The following is a 13,544-nucleotide window of genomic DNA, read 5'->3' on the forward strand; positions in this document are numbered from 1 at the left end:
CTCTGAAGCTCCCTTCTACTAAATTTCAACACATAATCAGTGTTCACACAACAGACACCATTTATCTTATCAATGTCACATAGCTTAGATCCTAATTGAGAACTTTCTCCTTCTATAGGTATATAATGCAAATTATAATGTTTTCTGTTTGAGAGATTCCTGCATTATATCTCTAAAATTAGACACGGGGGAGGATGTGCAAAATGGGAGAAGAAAGAAAAGAAAAGAAAAGAAAAGAAAAGAAAAGAAAAGAAAAGAAAAGAAAAGAAAAGAAAGAAAGAAAGAAAAAGAAAGAAAGAAAGAAAAAGGAAGGAAGAAAGAAAGAAAGAAAGAAAGAAAGAAAGAAAGAAAGAAAGAAAGAAAGAAAGAAAGAAAAAGAAACCGACCCAGGAAAATCCCAAATGTTTTTCTGCCCTGTACATGGTGTAATTGCAAAGTATTCTTTTCCAAAGAGGAAAATAGTGGCACTAGGCACTTAAAATGGGAAGCAATTTCAGTCTTTCACAGTTCCCATCAAATGGCATTTTATTTGACACTTTTGTTCATCAGACAGTTTTAGTGTTTTCCTTCAATGTGTCATTGAGGAGAGTGTGACATCATGTTATCCTTGCAATAAGCACTTCTCACACTAATAAGATGTCTATGATTGCTTTATGAAATACCTATTTTTTGCCTTGATAAAAATATGCATTTTTATGTCATTTCCATGGATAATTCTTATTATGAGTTTCCAACACTGATATTACTCTATGATAAACTCCTGATTTACTCAGAATCAAGAAAGCAGAAAACCCTAAGAGAAAATTAGGTATATAAATATCTATTTTTAACATTTCTCTGTAGTTAAGAGATAAATGGCAAGGAAAATAATTTCCATAATATTTTCTTTTGTCAGAAGTGCAACCTATAGAAAAACTCATATATACTTTCATATGTACAATCATTTGTAACTTCTATAATGTCTGTAACCCTATAGCAAGAATAAACCTTTAGAGAACCTGATTTATTACGAGATCCTGGACCACCTTTTGAATCATCAAGGACAAATTTATCTTCGGTGTAATTTTGAATGGTAAATAGAATTTGCCCTAATTCTTTGAAAATGTTTAACTGTATGTCATATTATAAGCCTCAAATGACCAGAACATACTTTTTTCGTTTTATCCCCCAAATATCTTTGTTCTTATTCACCTCAGGTAAGTCTCATCCATAAGACTGTAAATCTCAATTAACTAGAGCATTCTAACACGTCCTCCCAAACTATCTTCCTTCTCAATCATCTTAGGTAGACTCTGCAGGTAAACGTAAATTGAAAAAAATTTAGTTTTAGGAACATTCTCAGAGTTTCCACGGGGAGATCCCCAACTATTGTCTTCAAGCAGTTGTAACTGAAAGGGAATAAAATGTTGCAGCTCCTTGAGAATCAAAACCCGAATTGCAATGAAGAGTCCCATTCCGAAGTAGTCACTCCTATAAAACCTCTGCTCATGGTTCCACTTAGCACCTGTTACCACAGCCTGGAAGCTAATCGGACCCAGTCATTACAAAAGAGGAAGACCATCAGGGGACTTACTCCAAAATAATGATGGCTGGGTTACAAACTCCCCTTCCAATTAATTTTATTGTTTCAGTTGATGAAACTGCAGAAGTGAAATGAGCCCGGAAAAAGTGAGCACTGAACCAGCAGGAGCCACAATCCCAACGCCCGCGAAAGCTACAAAAATGAGTGAAGATGTAGACTGCGGAGCTCTGGCCTTGAGGGTAAGTGCTGAGGCCGAAAGACATCGACTGGAAAGGTTTTCATTTTCCCCATTTGATCAAATCAGTCTGAATGTATTTCATTTCCTACTGTTAGTGAAATAAGTCATCAAGTGAGAATCAATAACTCTAGAGTCTTTTATCAAATTTCTTCACTCACCTTCCATAGGGGTGTTGCTGTCCGGTCGATTTGCAAAGACTACGTCCACGTACTCGAGCTGCAGCCTCTGGAGGGAGCCCTTCAATCCTGGGAACCGAGGCAGGAAAAACCCAAAAAGTACAAATGTAAGCACTATTAGAAATAAAGTTTGAGAGACTCTTAACTCTGGGAAACAACCTGAGGGCTGCTGGAGGGGAGGTGGGTAGGAGGATGGGGTAACTGGGTGATGGGCATTACTTGATGTAAAGAGCAGTGGGTGTTATATGCAGGTTATGAGTCCCTGAACTCTAACCTCTGAAACTAATAATATACCATATGTTAATTAATTGAATTTAAATAAAATAAAATAAAAAAGAAATAGGTTTGGTTTCTTTCAAAAATTTACTTTAAAAAAGCACCGTACTGGTTTCAAAAAGACATTGAATACAATGATGTATTAATTGGCCCACAGAACCTTTAAAAAATATATCAAAGGCTGACTTTGTCCTCAACAAAGAAAAGTCTTACAGGGTGGCGCAGTTTGGTGAAGCGTCTGACTCTTGGTTTCAGCTCAGGTCATGATCTCAAGGGTTGTGAGATTGAGCCCTGCACCAGGCTCCACACTCAGCATGGCGTCTGCTTAAGACTCCCTCTCTCCCTCTGCCCCTGCCCCCTGCTCTCTCTTTCTCTCTCTAAAATAAATAAATTCTTAAAAAAAGAAAAGTCTTATAACATTCTCGATAATTTTAGTACTCCTACCCCACCAGAAAACACGTGCTCAGTAGTGATCTTTCACAGTGACTCATTTGTGGCAGTATCCAGGAGCAAAGTTTAGAATAAACAGTAGCCTAAGAGTTTAACTTCTTTCTTCTTGAAAAATGCAAATTACTGTCATGTCATGAATAACTTAATGGGCTTACAGTGGGATGGGATATATTTATTGCACATCAAAAACATTAAGATGGTATAAATCAGAAATCAATGACTGCCAAGCCCGTCTTAATGTACACATGGGTTGTAACAGGAATAAAAGGATTGGAAAACGAAAGTTTTGCTCACCCTTTTACTTACAGGAACAAAGTTTGGAGAACCTTAAATAAAACTGAGCTCTACCATTTCTATTATTCCCTGTTCTTTGGGGGAAGAAACGAAAACATTAGAAGCTATAGAGACTTGGGTAATATAAAGGAGAGAGTGAGAACTTAAAAAAAAAAATCTGGAACCAATAATCTAAGTTTTAGCCCTAACCATTTGGTCACATTCCTATGAGTCCTCAGAAAAAAATGATTTCATTTCAGTAAAATTAATACTTCCCTGAAATAGAATGCATTGTATATAATATTATGCAACCAAAAGGATGACAGTTCAAGAATCATTTTATCTCATTTCCATGAGGCACAGCATTTCCGTATCAGCCTATTTAATTCCTCAGGAAGACCAGTGGTTTTTCTCTTTTTATTATAGGCATAAAATTAATTGCATGTTAAATGAGGCTCTTATAAATTTAAATTTGGCTCATTTAAATTTGATTTTTCAAACTGGTTTACCAGCCAGCCACAATTACTTTTCTGACAGGAAAATGAAGTGCTTGGATATAGTTCCGGAAATATTTTTCATTCATTGAGAAAGGATTGCTGTGGTGGTAGCTTGTTAAAAGAAGCATTGATGAAGGGATTAGGGCAGACAGGTGTTATAAGGTCCAATGCTCTCGAAAAACTGCAGTGACTTTCAGGCCTGGGGTATTACCAGATTTCTCAAGGGGCAGCTTGAAATTAAATTTACCTTAAAAAGCACTATGATATGAGCCACTGTTTGGAAGCAGTAATATGTATTGAAGGAAGTAAGGGGAGGACCGAATAACCAAACAAACAAATAGCAGGGTATCACAGGTTGGAAAGGTTGGAAATACTCTAACATGCTGTGTGATTCCACCTGGGTTATTTGAGACCTCCCCCACCCCCACTTTTTTTTTTTTTTTTTTTTTTTTTTGATTCAGGTCTCTAATCTGCAGTGGAGAGAACAATACATACTACCTTTAGGATCACTGCTCCAGGAGAGCAAATAAAACCAGCTATCAAGCACTTTGCAAGCACAGTAGTCTACAGAAATGTGGTGATTATTACAGTGGTGCTCACATCTGGAAAGGTTCAGAATGAGAGGTGCCAAAGACTGAATGCTAAAGATTTTCCCCAGACCTCCTGGTTTTGGAGGGAGGCATTTAGTGACAAGTTCTGGCCCTTCCTGGCACCAGAAGCAAGTGTCCCCCTTTCTGATAATGGCCTTATCCCTTGGTGTCTCTTCTAAACAGCTCAGCATGGGCAGAGAGCAACTACGAGAAAAAGCTGCAGCTGGCTTGGCCACTTTGTAGTGCTGTGTGGTCCACCTGAACCCCCACGTGGACTCTGAAATGAAGTCGGAGATTGTGCCTCTAAGAGACCCTGTCCCCAACTTTGAAAATCTCAATCACATCAAGCCTTGAAATCCATGGTGTAAATTCTGGGTTTTACTCTCTGTAAGATGGAAAATCATTGGTGGGGGGCTGGGATGTCAGGAGTTAAACAGGGGAAATGACATTATTGGATTTCCAATTTGAGCTGGTCACGGGTTGGCTGGGGACGACCTGGAGGAGGTAAGACTGAAAACAGGAAGGGAGGCCAGTGAGAGGTCACAGCAGCAGGGCCAGTGGGCCAAGTCGGTACGAAGTGTTCAAATTTGGGACAAGTTGTATAAGTAGAAATAAGGGGACTGGTAGGTGGGCTGGATGCAGAGCGCGGAGGTCAAGGAATCAAGGACGAGTTTCAGACTTTTGGGCCTGAAAAGTGAAGGTACTGTTAGTGAGACAGGGAAGTTGGGGGGAAAGCAGATTGATGGAAGCCACAGAAGTCCGAGCAGAATAGTCAAGCACATGGAGCTCTTGACAGTTGGATGGACCGCCTGGCATTCAGAGGTGAGTTCTATGTGTAGGCGAGGCAAAGGCTTTGGGAACCCGAGTGCTAATTTGGGCTGGCCTGAATGATCTTGCTGGCTGACATCTCAGCCTCTTTGTGCCATCTATCTAAAGACAAACTAGAGTTAAACAATCTTTCTGCTTTAATCTTTCATGTCACTACAAACCAAATCAGCCACTCCTGCCCTTTCCCATTTGGATGCTTTAATCTTATAGAAATAGTTAAATTGTAGCAACCTAAAGACGTGCTCAACAAATGTCCCCTTGAAAGCCATTTAGGGTTTATCTCCAATAAGCAAATAGTCATGTTCTAGCTCCACTTAGCAAATGTTTGTTGAGCACTGGCTTGGGGCCAGCTATTGTTTTAAGTTTAAGTAGACATGCAAACATGCATCAGCCTTGGCTGCAGAGGGCCATCCGGGCCACTGGTCATACCCTAAGGTAGGTAAGCGGGCCCCACGGTGAACGCGCTTGCTGAAGGCACCTCGGAATTTAGCCCGACCCTCGGCACTAACCCAGGGTCTGTGGGAGTGAATACAGGGGAAGCGGGAGAAAAGCTCCCTGTCCTTGGGGAGATGTCTACAAGCTAACTGGCAATTCCTCCAAAGGCCACAGGATACTAAATTATGTTACATAAAGAAAATAGCTTCCAAGTGACTAGAGGAAAAAGAAATCGAAGTTCATTGTTCTTTTAGGTTCTGAAGATGAACAGAAACTGTATCGTTAATAAGGTAAACTTTAATTCAATGTAAGCCTACTTCACAGGCATCTAAAGAAATATGCCCATTCCAGAAGTAAAGCAGACTGGCATGGTCAGAGAGAGATCAGGTGTTCCGTGCTGCCTGTTGAACCGTGTAGAAACAAGGAAATCAGCAATCTGGAGATTCTGCGAGGTTTCTATTCAAACATGCTGTGTCTACACATTTGCTTTCCTTTCTAGCTTGAAAAAAAAATGTTGCCTTAAATGATGGACACTTTTTCCATATACAATTATCTGCCTTCTTCTCTGCAGACCTCTCAGTTATGACTTGAGACAGGTCTGCTTATTTTTATAAAGACTGTGCTATATTAGAATAAGGTCTGTGGCTGCCCCCACCCCCCGTGATGAAACATGGTTACCCTGAGTGGGTGATTTCAGTTTAGTACGAACATGGAACACTGGGAAGGAATTTGTGGTGAAGCCATCTGTTAAGAAATTTCCTCTTTCATTGAAAAAATCATAAATTATCTTTTTAAAATAAAAGTTCAGAAAAGTTGGGCTTGACATTTGCCATTCATTAAAAAGGTCTAAGCAGTTTCACAGATTGTTTTCCTCTCCTACTCCTCGAATCATGAGAGTGAGTTTGTGGTTTGAATCACATAGCAAAACTGTCAGTCACCTGAATGACAACTATACACTCAGACACAGCCTTTGCCTATAAAAGCACACAGTTTACTTCAGTCTTACGAACAGACTTACCAAACTATTTCTATTCTTTCCTATAAGATACTAAGAAAACTTGATCTGTTAAATTTTAATACTGGCAAAAATTGGGACTTAAAGAATGTTTGAGGAATGGCTGAATGAACAGACTTTCTGAACTTGAGAGGACCTTGGGATTCCTAATGGATATAACAGAGCTCCCATTGTGCAGTTTCCACCTCCGCCTTGTGAATGCAAAGAGCGTGTTGTTCCTAACTGGATCTAAGTAAAGGAATTTGGACGCACTGAAAAGGTCTTTCATATGAATTTTTTCAAAACAGCATTATGTACAAGTCAGGCTCATTTTACACTCTGTAAACCAGCTCAGGTGGCCAAGGTCACCAGCACTCAAGTGCCCTGAACTCTACGTGAATTGGACTTCTTGTCCTCCAAGAACACTTTCTAAATTGAATGTGCGTAAGAATCTTCAATGCCCAGTAAGGTCACCTTCATCACAAAACAAGTATCAATGAAACCCAAGGATAATGACTTGTAAACCTCTTCAAACTTTATTTTGGGGCTAGAAATTTCATGCCCCCCCCACACACACAGTTTCCCTGAAAATTCACTCAATTCCCTAATTTCAGCCTGCCTAGAAATATACTTTTAGCTGATTCGGTTGGACTCAGGAATATCTTTGTCTTTGGCTGAAACTATGAACTACAAAATAAACAGTCACAACATACTAATAAATGATCCCAATTCTTCAGTCTCAGAAGTTTGCGATTTTGTGTTAAAGTTTGAATCTGGGTCAGTTTGAATTTCAGCAGAACTGGTTTATCATATCCTGAGAGATTAGTTCCTAAGAGAATGCCTGACTTATTTAAAGGGACAGAGAATTTAAGGTATTTCTGTTTGGTTGTTTGAGGCTTGAAGAAAACTGATTTAGAAGAGAGAATTTTGAAATGATGAGCACACTGGCAAATATTAAAGCAACGGAGAGTCAGTAAAAAGCACAGCAACTTTCTCCATTCTATCTCTCCTTGATTTTATGTTCTCTGTTGATTGCCATCCTGAACCATTTCCTGAATCTCCTTTTTAATCAGATTAAAAAGAAAAGAGGGACGAGAACTTTCTAGGCAGCACACCGCTGCCTTGTTTTTCAGCATGGTACAACAAGGTTATGTGAGTTATTTCTTTTGGGGGGGGCGGTTATTTCTCACGGTACACGACTCAAATCACGTGGACAAGTGCTAGAGCAGGAATGGCACCAGTTTTAAGAGGCAGGTTGGGTTTTACTTGGCAATGTCAAATTGGACATGAAGGCCTGAGAAGGGATTTTGTTTGGGTTAGGAATTTGGAAGCTTTCTCTACTGCTAGAATGTGCTTATTCATTGTGATGGCCTTAGAATGTTACTTAGTTAAGGGTGCCCTTATCTATGGTATGAAGACTAACAGTTGCACTATTAAGAATGATGATGATAATGACAAAAATAACATTTATTACATGCTTATTATGTGACAGATACTGTGCTCAATGTGAATTATCTAATTTCAGTCTCTGTGAGGTAGGAATATTGATAGCCTATCGTATAATCAAGGAGATGGAGGTTTAGTGAGGTTAAGTAACTTGCACAAAGTCCCCTAGCTCATAAATGACACAGTTGAAACTTGAACCACTGTTTGTTTGGTTTCAAAGCCCAGTGCTTACAAATATATTAAAAACCAGTTAATGAGAATACCAAACTCATACAAAAATGTTGGAAACAACTATCACTATTAAAAATTATATATATATGAAATATAAATTATAAACATATTCTCCAAGATCTGGCTTCAAAAGTCTCCATTCTATTTTTAAATTTTAAATTTTTAAAAAATAATCTCTATGTCCAATGTGGGGCTCAAACTCACAACCCCAAGATCAAGAGTCACATGCTCTACCAACTGAGCCAGCCAGGCGCCCCAAAAGTCTCTATTTTAAATTAAATGATTGAACACCAAAATTATTTTTTTCCAGTGGAAGTCTAAGATCTTTCCAAGTTCTCTTTATAGGTTAATAAAGATCTCTAACTTCTAAACGTCAATGAATGTCTTCGAATTCAACATTATCTTTTTTTTTTTTAAAGACTTTTATTCATTTATTTGAGAGAGAAAGAGCAAGAGAGAGTGAGCAAGCATACAGGTTGGGGGAGGTACAGAGGGAAAGGGACAAGCAGACTCTCTCCCCCAACCCCTGCTGAGCAGGGAGCCCCACTGAGGCTCGGTCCCAGGACCCTGAGATCATGACCTGAGCTGAAGTCAGATGCTTAACCAACTGAGCCATCCAGGCACCCCTCAACATTATCTTTCAGATTAGGTTCATGGGGAGGAAAAAAACTTCACAATGAAATCACAGCCTGGAAGAAAATATTTGCAACACATGTAACTGACAAAGAGTGAACATTATTAATATACAAAGAGCTCCTGAAAAATTAATAAGATCAAGACAAACAACTCAAAAGAAAAATAGCTTAAGAACATGAAGAGTTGGTTCCCAGAAAAAGCAGCACAAAATTATAAAAAGTAGCTCAAACCCATTACTAAATAAATGTATAACTAAACAAATAAAACCACCTCATCCATCAGATTGGTATATTTCTTTTTAGAAAATAATTTAAAATATGCATTCTTGTTTGACCTAACAATGCTGCTTCCAGCAGCTATCACATTTACATAAGGATGGCCATTTGTATGATTCTTTAGAACACTAAAACCAAGAAATAACCTACAAATCATGTGTAGTGTGCATATGCATGTGGGTGTGTGTATGTCTAAAATTATTTTAATTGCCAAAAAAGTAGATTTTAGGTTAATATGTACAACTTGATTCCATTGGTTTCATACTTATGTTTTTGTATTTATAAGTAAATGTGGATAGGTAGATAGATAGATCAATTTAACTGTGGGGACAAGTTGGGAAGGACACGCACCAGACTGTCCCACTGTGGAATGAGATGAGGTAAGCAAAGGGAAGAATTCTTTATTTTTATTTTTAAAGTGGTGAGATTAGAGTGCATTTCATGTTTTTATTGACTCTGGTCTTTCATAAATCAAACTAGTTTTTAAAAGAAGAAAAATCATCTGTCTTAATGATTAATCATGAATCTAAAGTTATAAGAATCTCGGATCTGTATAGCCCCAATTTAACATTTTTCCTTTATTGCAATAGGTGCAGGTATAAAAATTTTGTTATATATAGACAAATAAGAAATACATAAAAATTCTTCACAATTCTCATAATCCTCCCAGTGAAGTACAGTAGTACTCCACTATATAATGGTTCCAGAAGACTGAACTATTTCCTGTTTATTTCTAGTCTCTACAAAGTTTTGAGTACCATCGCAAAAGCAATGGCTCCACGCACCAGTTACTGAGTGATAATGTTCTACCATTTTTTAAAATGCATATAATACTCTTTAAGAACTATCATAGTCTTGAAAAATTATATGCCAACAAAATGGATAATCTAGATGAAATGGATAAATTCCTAGAAACATATAACCTCATAAAACTGAATCAGGAGGAAACAGGCTATTTGAACACACCAATTACTAGCAATGAAATTGAATCAGTAACCAACAAACTCCCCCACCCCCACTGCTGCCACAAAAAAAAAAGTACAGGACCAGGTGGTTTCATAAGCGAATTCTACCAAACATTTAAAGAAGAGTTACTACCTATTCTTCTCAAACTCTTCCAAAAAACAAAAGAGGAAGAAGAACTTCCCAATTCATTCTATGAGGCCAGCATTACCCTGATACCAAAACCGGATAAAGATGCCACTGAAAAAGAGAATGACAGGCCAATATCTCTGATGAACACAGATGTAAAAGTCATCAAGAAAATATTAGCAAACTGAATCCAACAATACATTAAAAAAAATCGTTTACCACAATCAAGCAGGATTGATTCCTGGGATGCAAGGGTAGTTCGATATTTGCAAATCAACCAATGTGATACATCATATCACCAAGAAAAAGTATAAAAACCATATGATCATTTCAATAGATGAAGAAAAAACATCTGACAAAGTACAACATTCATTCATGATGAAAACTCTCAACAAAATATGTGTAGAGAGAACATAACATAATAAAGGCCATATATCAAAAACCCAGAACTAACATCCTACTCAATGGTGAAAAACTGAGAGTTTTTTCCTAAGCCCAGGGACAAGACAAGGATGTTCATTCTTACCACTTTTATTTAACATGCTACTGGAAATCCCAGCTACGACACTCAGACAAGAAAAAGGAATAAAAGGCACCCGAATTGGTGAGAAAGAAGTAAAACTGTCATATTTGCAGATGACATGATAGTGTATGTAGAAAACCATAAAGACGCCACCAAAAAACCACTAGAATTGAAAAATAAATTCAATAAATTTTCAGGATACAAAATCAATATACAGAAATCAGTTGCATTTCTATACAACAATGATGAAGTAGCAGAAAGAGAAATTAAGAAAACAATCCCATTTACACATGCCCTGAAAATAATAAAATATCTAGGAATCGATTTAACTAAGGAAGTGAAAGACCTGTACTCTGAAAACCACAAAACATTGATGAAAGAAACTGAAGATGACACAGACAAATGTAAAGATATTCCATGCTCACTGACTGGGAGAAAAAATTTGTTAAAATGCCCATACTACCCAAAGCAATCTATAGAGTCAATGCAATTCCTATCAAAATACCAATAGCATTTTTCACAGAACTAGAACAAATAATCCTAGAACTTGTATGGAGCAAAACATCCTTAATAGCCAAGGCAATCTTGAAAAAGAAGGACAAAGTTGGAGGTATCACAATCCCAGATTTCAAGATCCACTACAAAGCTGTAGTAATAAAAATGGTATGGTGCTGGCACAGGAACAGACACAGAGATCAATAGAACAAAAGAGAGAGCCCAGAAATATACCCACGATTATATGGTCAATTAATCTATGACAAAGAAGACAAGAATATGTAATGGAAAAAGACAGTCTCTTCAACAAATGGTTTTGGGTAAACTGGACATCTACATGAGAAGGAATGAAACTGAACTTTCTTACACCATTCACACAAATAAACTCAAAATGGATTAAAGACCTAAATGTGAGACTTGAAACTATAAAATTCTTAGAAGAAAACATAGGCAGTAATCTTTGACATTAGTGAAACATTTTCTAGACATGTTACCTTTGGCAAAGCAAACAAAAGCAAAAACAAACTATTAGGACTACATCAAAATAAAAGGCTTTTGGACAGTGAGAAAACCATTAACGAAACAAAAAGACAACCCATTAAATGGGAAAAGATATTTGCAAATGATATATCCAATAAAGAGTTAATATTCAAAATATATAAAGAACTTATACAACTCAGCACCAAAAGAGAGAAACAATCCAATTAAAAAATGGGCAGAAGACATGGACAGACATTTTCCAAAGAATATATGCAGATGGACAACAGACACATGAAAAGATGCCTAACATCACTCATCATCATCAGGGAAATGTGAACTAAAACCACAATGAGCTACCACCTCACACCTGTCAGAATGGCTAAAATCAAAAATGCAAGGAGTAAGTGTTAGTGTGGATGTGGAGAGAAAGGAACCCTTTTGCGCTCTTGGTCGGAATACAAACTGGTGCGGCCACTGTGGAAAACAGTATAGAGGCTCCTCCAAGAAGTCAAAAACAGACTTATCATATGATCTAGTAATTCCACTCCTGGGTTTTCACCCAAAGAATATGGAAACACTAATTCAAAAAGATAATATGCACCCCTTTGTGTATTGCAGCATTATTCACAACAGCCACATATGGAAGCAGCCCAAGTGTTCCTTCACAGATGAATGGATTAAGAAGTCATATAGATATATCAAATGGAATACTATTCAGCTATAAAAAAGAATGAAATCTCACCATGTGCAACAACATGGATGGATCTAGAGAGTATAATGTTAAGTGAAATGAGCCAGCTAGAGAAAGACACATACCCTATGATTTTAGTCATATGGGGAATTTAAGAAACAAAACAAACGAACAAAGAGAAAAAGAGACAAACCAAAAAACAGACTCTTAAATATAGAGAACAAACTGGTGATTACCAGAAGAGAGGTGGGGGGGGGGTGAAACAAGTGAAGGGGATTACGAGTACACTCACTGCGATGAGCACTGAGTAATGCATGGAAGTGTTGAATCACTATACTGTACATCTGAAACTAATACAATACTGTATGTTAATTGTATTGGAATTAAAAAAATAAACACTTAAAATAAAACTACCATAGTCTTAGCATATGTCCACACAAGAGCTTGTACACAGATATTCAGAGCAGTATTAATTTATAGGTCAAAAAATGAAAACAATCCATATGTACATCAACTGATAAACGAATAAGCAAGATGTGGTCTATCCATACAATGGAACTTTATTTGGCAGTAAAAAGGAATGAAGTACTGATACATGTTACAACATGGATGAACGTATGCTAAGTGAAAAAAGCCAGTCACAAAGAACTACATATTGTACGATCTCATTCATATGAAATATCCAGAATTGGCCAATTTATAGAGACAAAAGTAGATCAGTGATGGCTGGGGCTGTGGAAGAGGGTAGGGAGAAGGTGGGAAGTGACTGCTAGTGGGTACTAGGTTTCTTTTTGGAAGATGAAAACGTTTTAAAATTGAATTTATGGTGATGATCTCACAACTCTGTTGTAATACTCAGAACCAAGGCATTGCGCACTCTAAATGGGTAAACTTTAATAGTGTGTAAATTATATCTTAATAAAGCTCTTTTAAAATGTCTCAGGGGAGTGTTTTATTAATGTTAGCCCAGCTGTAAATGAGAAGAGTTTTAGAGCATTTGTCCTTTTCTACTGTGTTCCCAATTGCCTTCTCTACATCACCACACTCTTACATTAAAACCCAGACAGATTGTGGTTGATTGTGATTCTCTTTACAGAGAATTTCCCCCTCCCAGTGGGTTTTGAACCTATTTGGTTGATACCTTTCTTGAATCACAGCCCACACATGAAGATAAGATGGAAGTGCTGTACCTACCTTCAATAATGTGTTTTCTTGACAACCCTCTTTCCGTTTCAGCTCTAACAAGAAAAAGAAGCAAATGACTTTGAGTGGGGGTGTGCTTTTTTAATTGCTGTTTCAAAAGTACAGAGGAATAATCATTCTAGGTTGAATTGCTAATTTTATACCCTGTTCTTGGCAAATTCTATCCCACAGGTTGAGGAGAGAAGGCTGGTGC

The 13,544-nt window shown here is 37.5% G+C and overlaps 1 protein-coding gene across 3 annotated transcripts in view; it reads right to left on the bottom strand.

The window, feature by feature from the left end:
- Nucleotides 1-13,544, bottom strand: part of KCNAB1 (potassium voltage-gated channel subfamily A member regulatory beta subunit 1) — a 403,750-nt gene that overhangs the window by 64,893 nt on the left and 325,313 nt on the right. For all 3 annotated transcript variants that reach the window (XM_034664047.1, XM_034664054.1, XM_011228956.3), the window contains exons 7-8: nt 13,343-13,386; nt 1,919-2,005 (exon numbers count right to left, since the gene is read on the bottom strand). In XM_034664047.1, coding sequence (XP_034519938.1) covers nt 1,919-2,005; nt 13,343-13,386 — 131 coding nt within the window. The remainder of the gene's footprint in view (nt 1-1,918; nt 2,006-13,342; nt 13,387-13,544) is intronic.

The sequence above is a fragment of the Ailuropoda melanoleuca genome, chromosome 1 (genome assembly GCF_002007445.2).
Source record: "Ailuropoda melanoleuca isolate Jingjing chromosome 1, ASM200744v2, whole genome shotgun sequence".
NCBI lineage: Eukaryota > Metazoa > Chordata > Mammalia > Carnivora > Ursidae > Ailuropoda > Ailuropoda melanoleuca.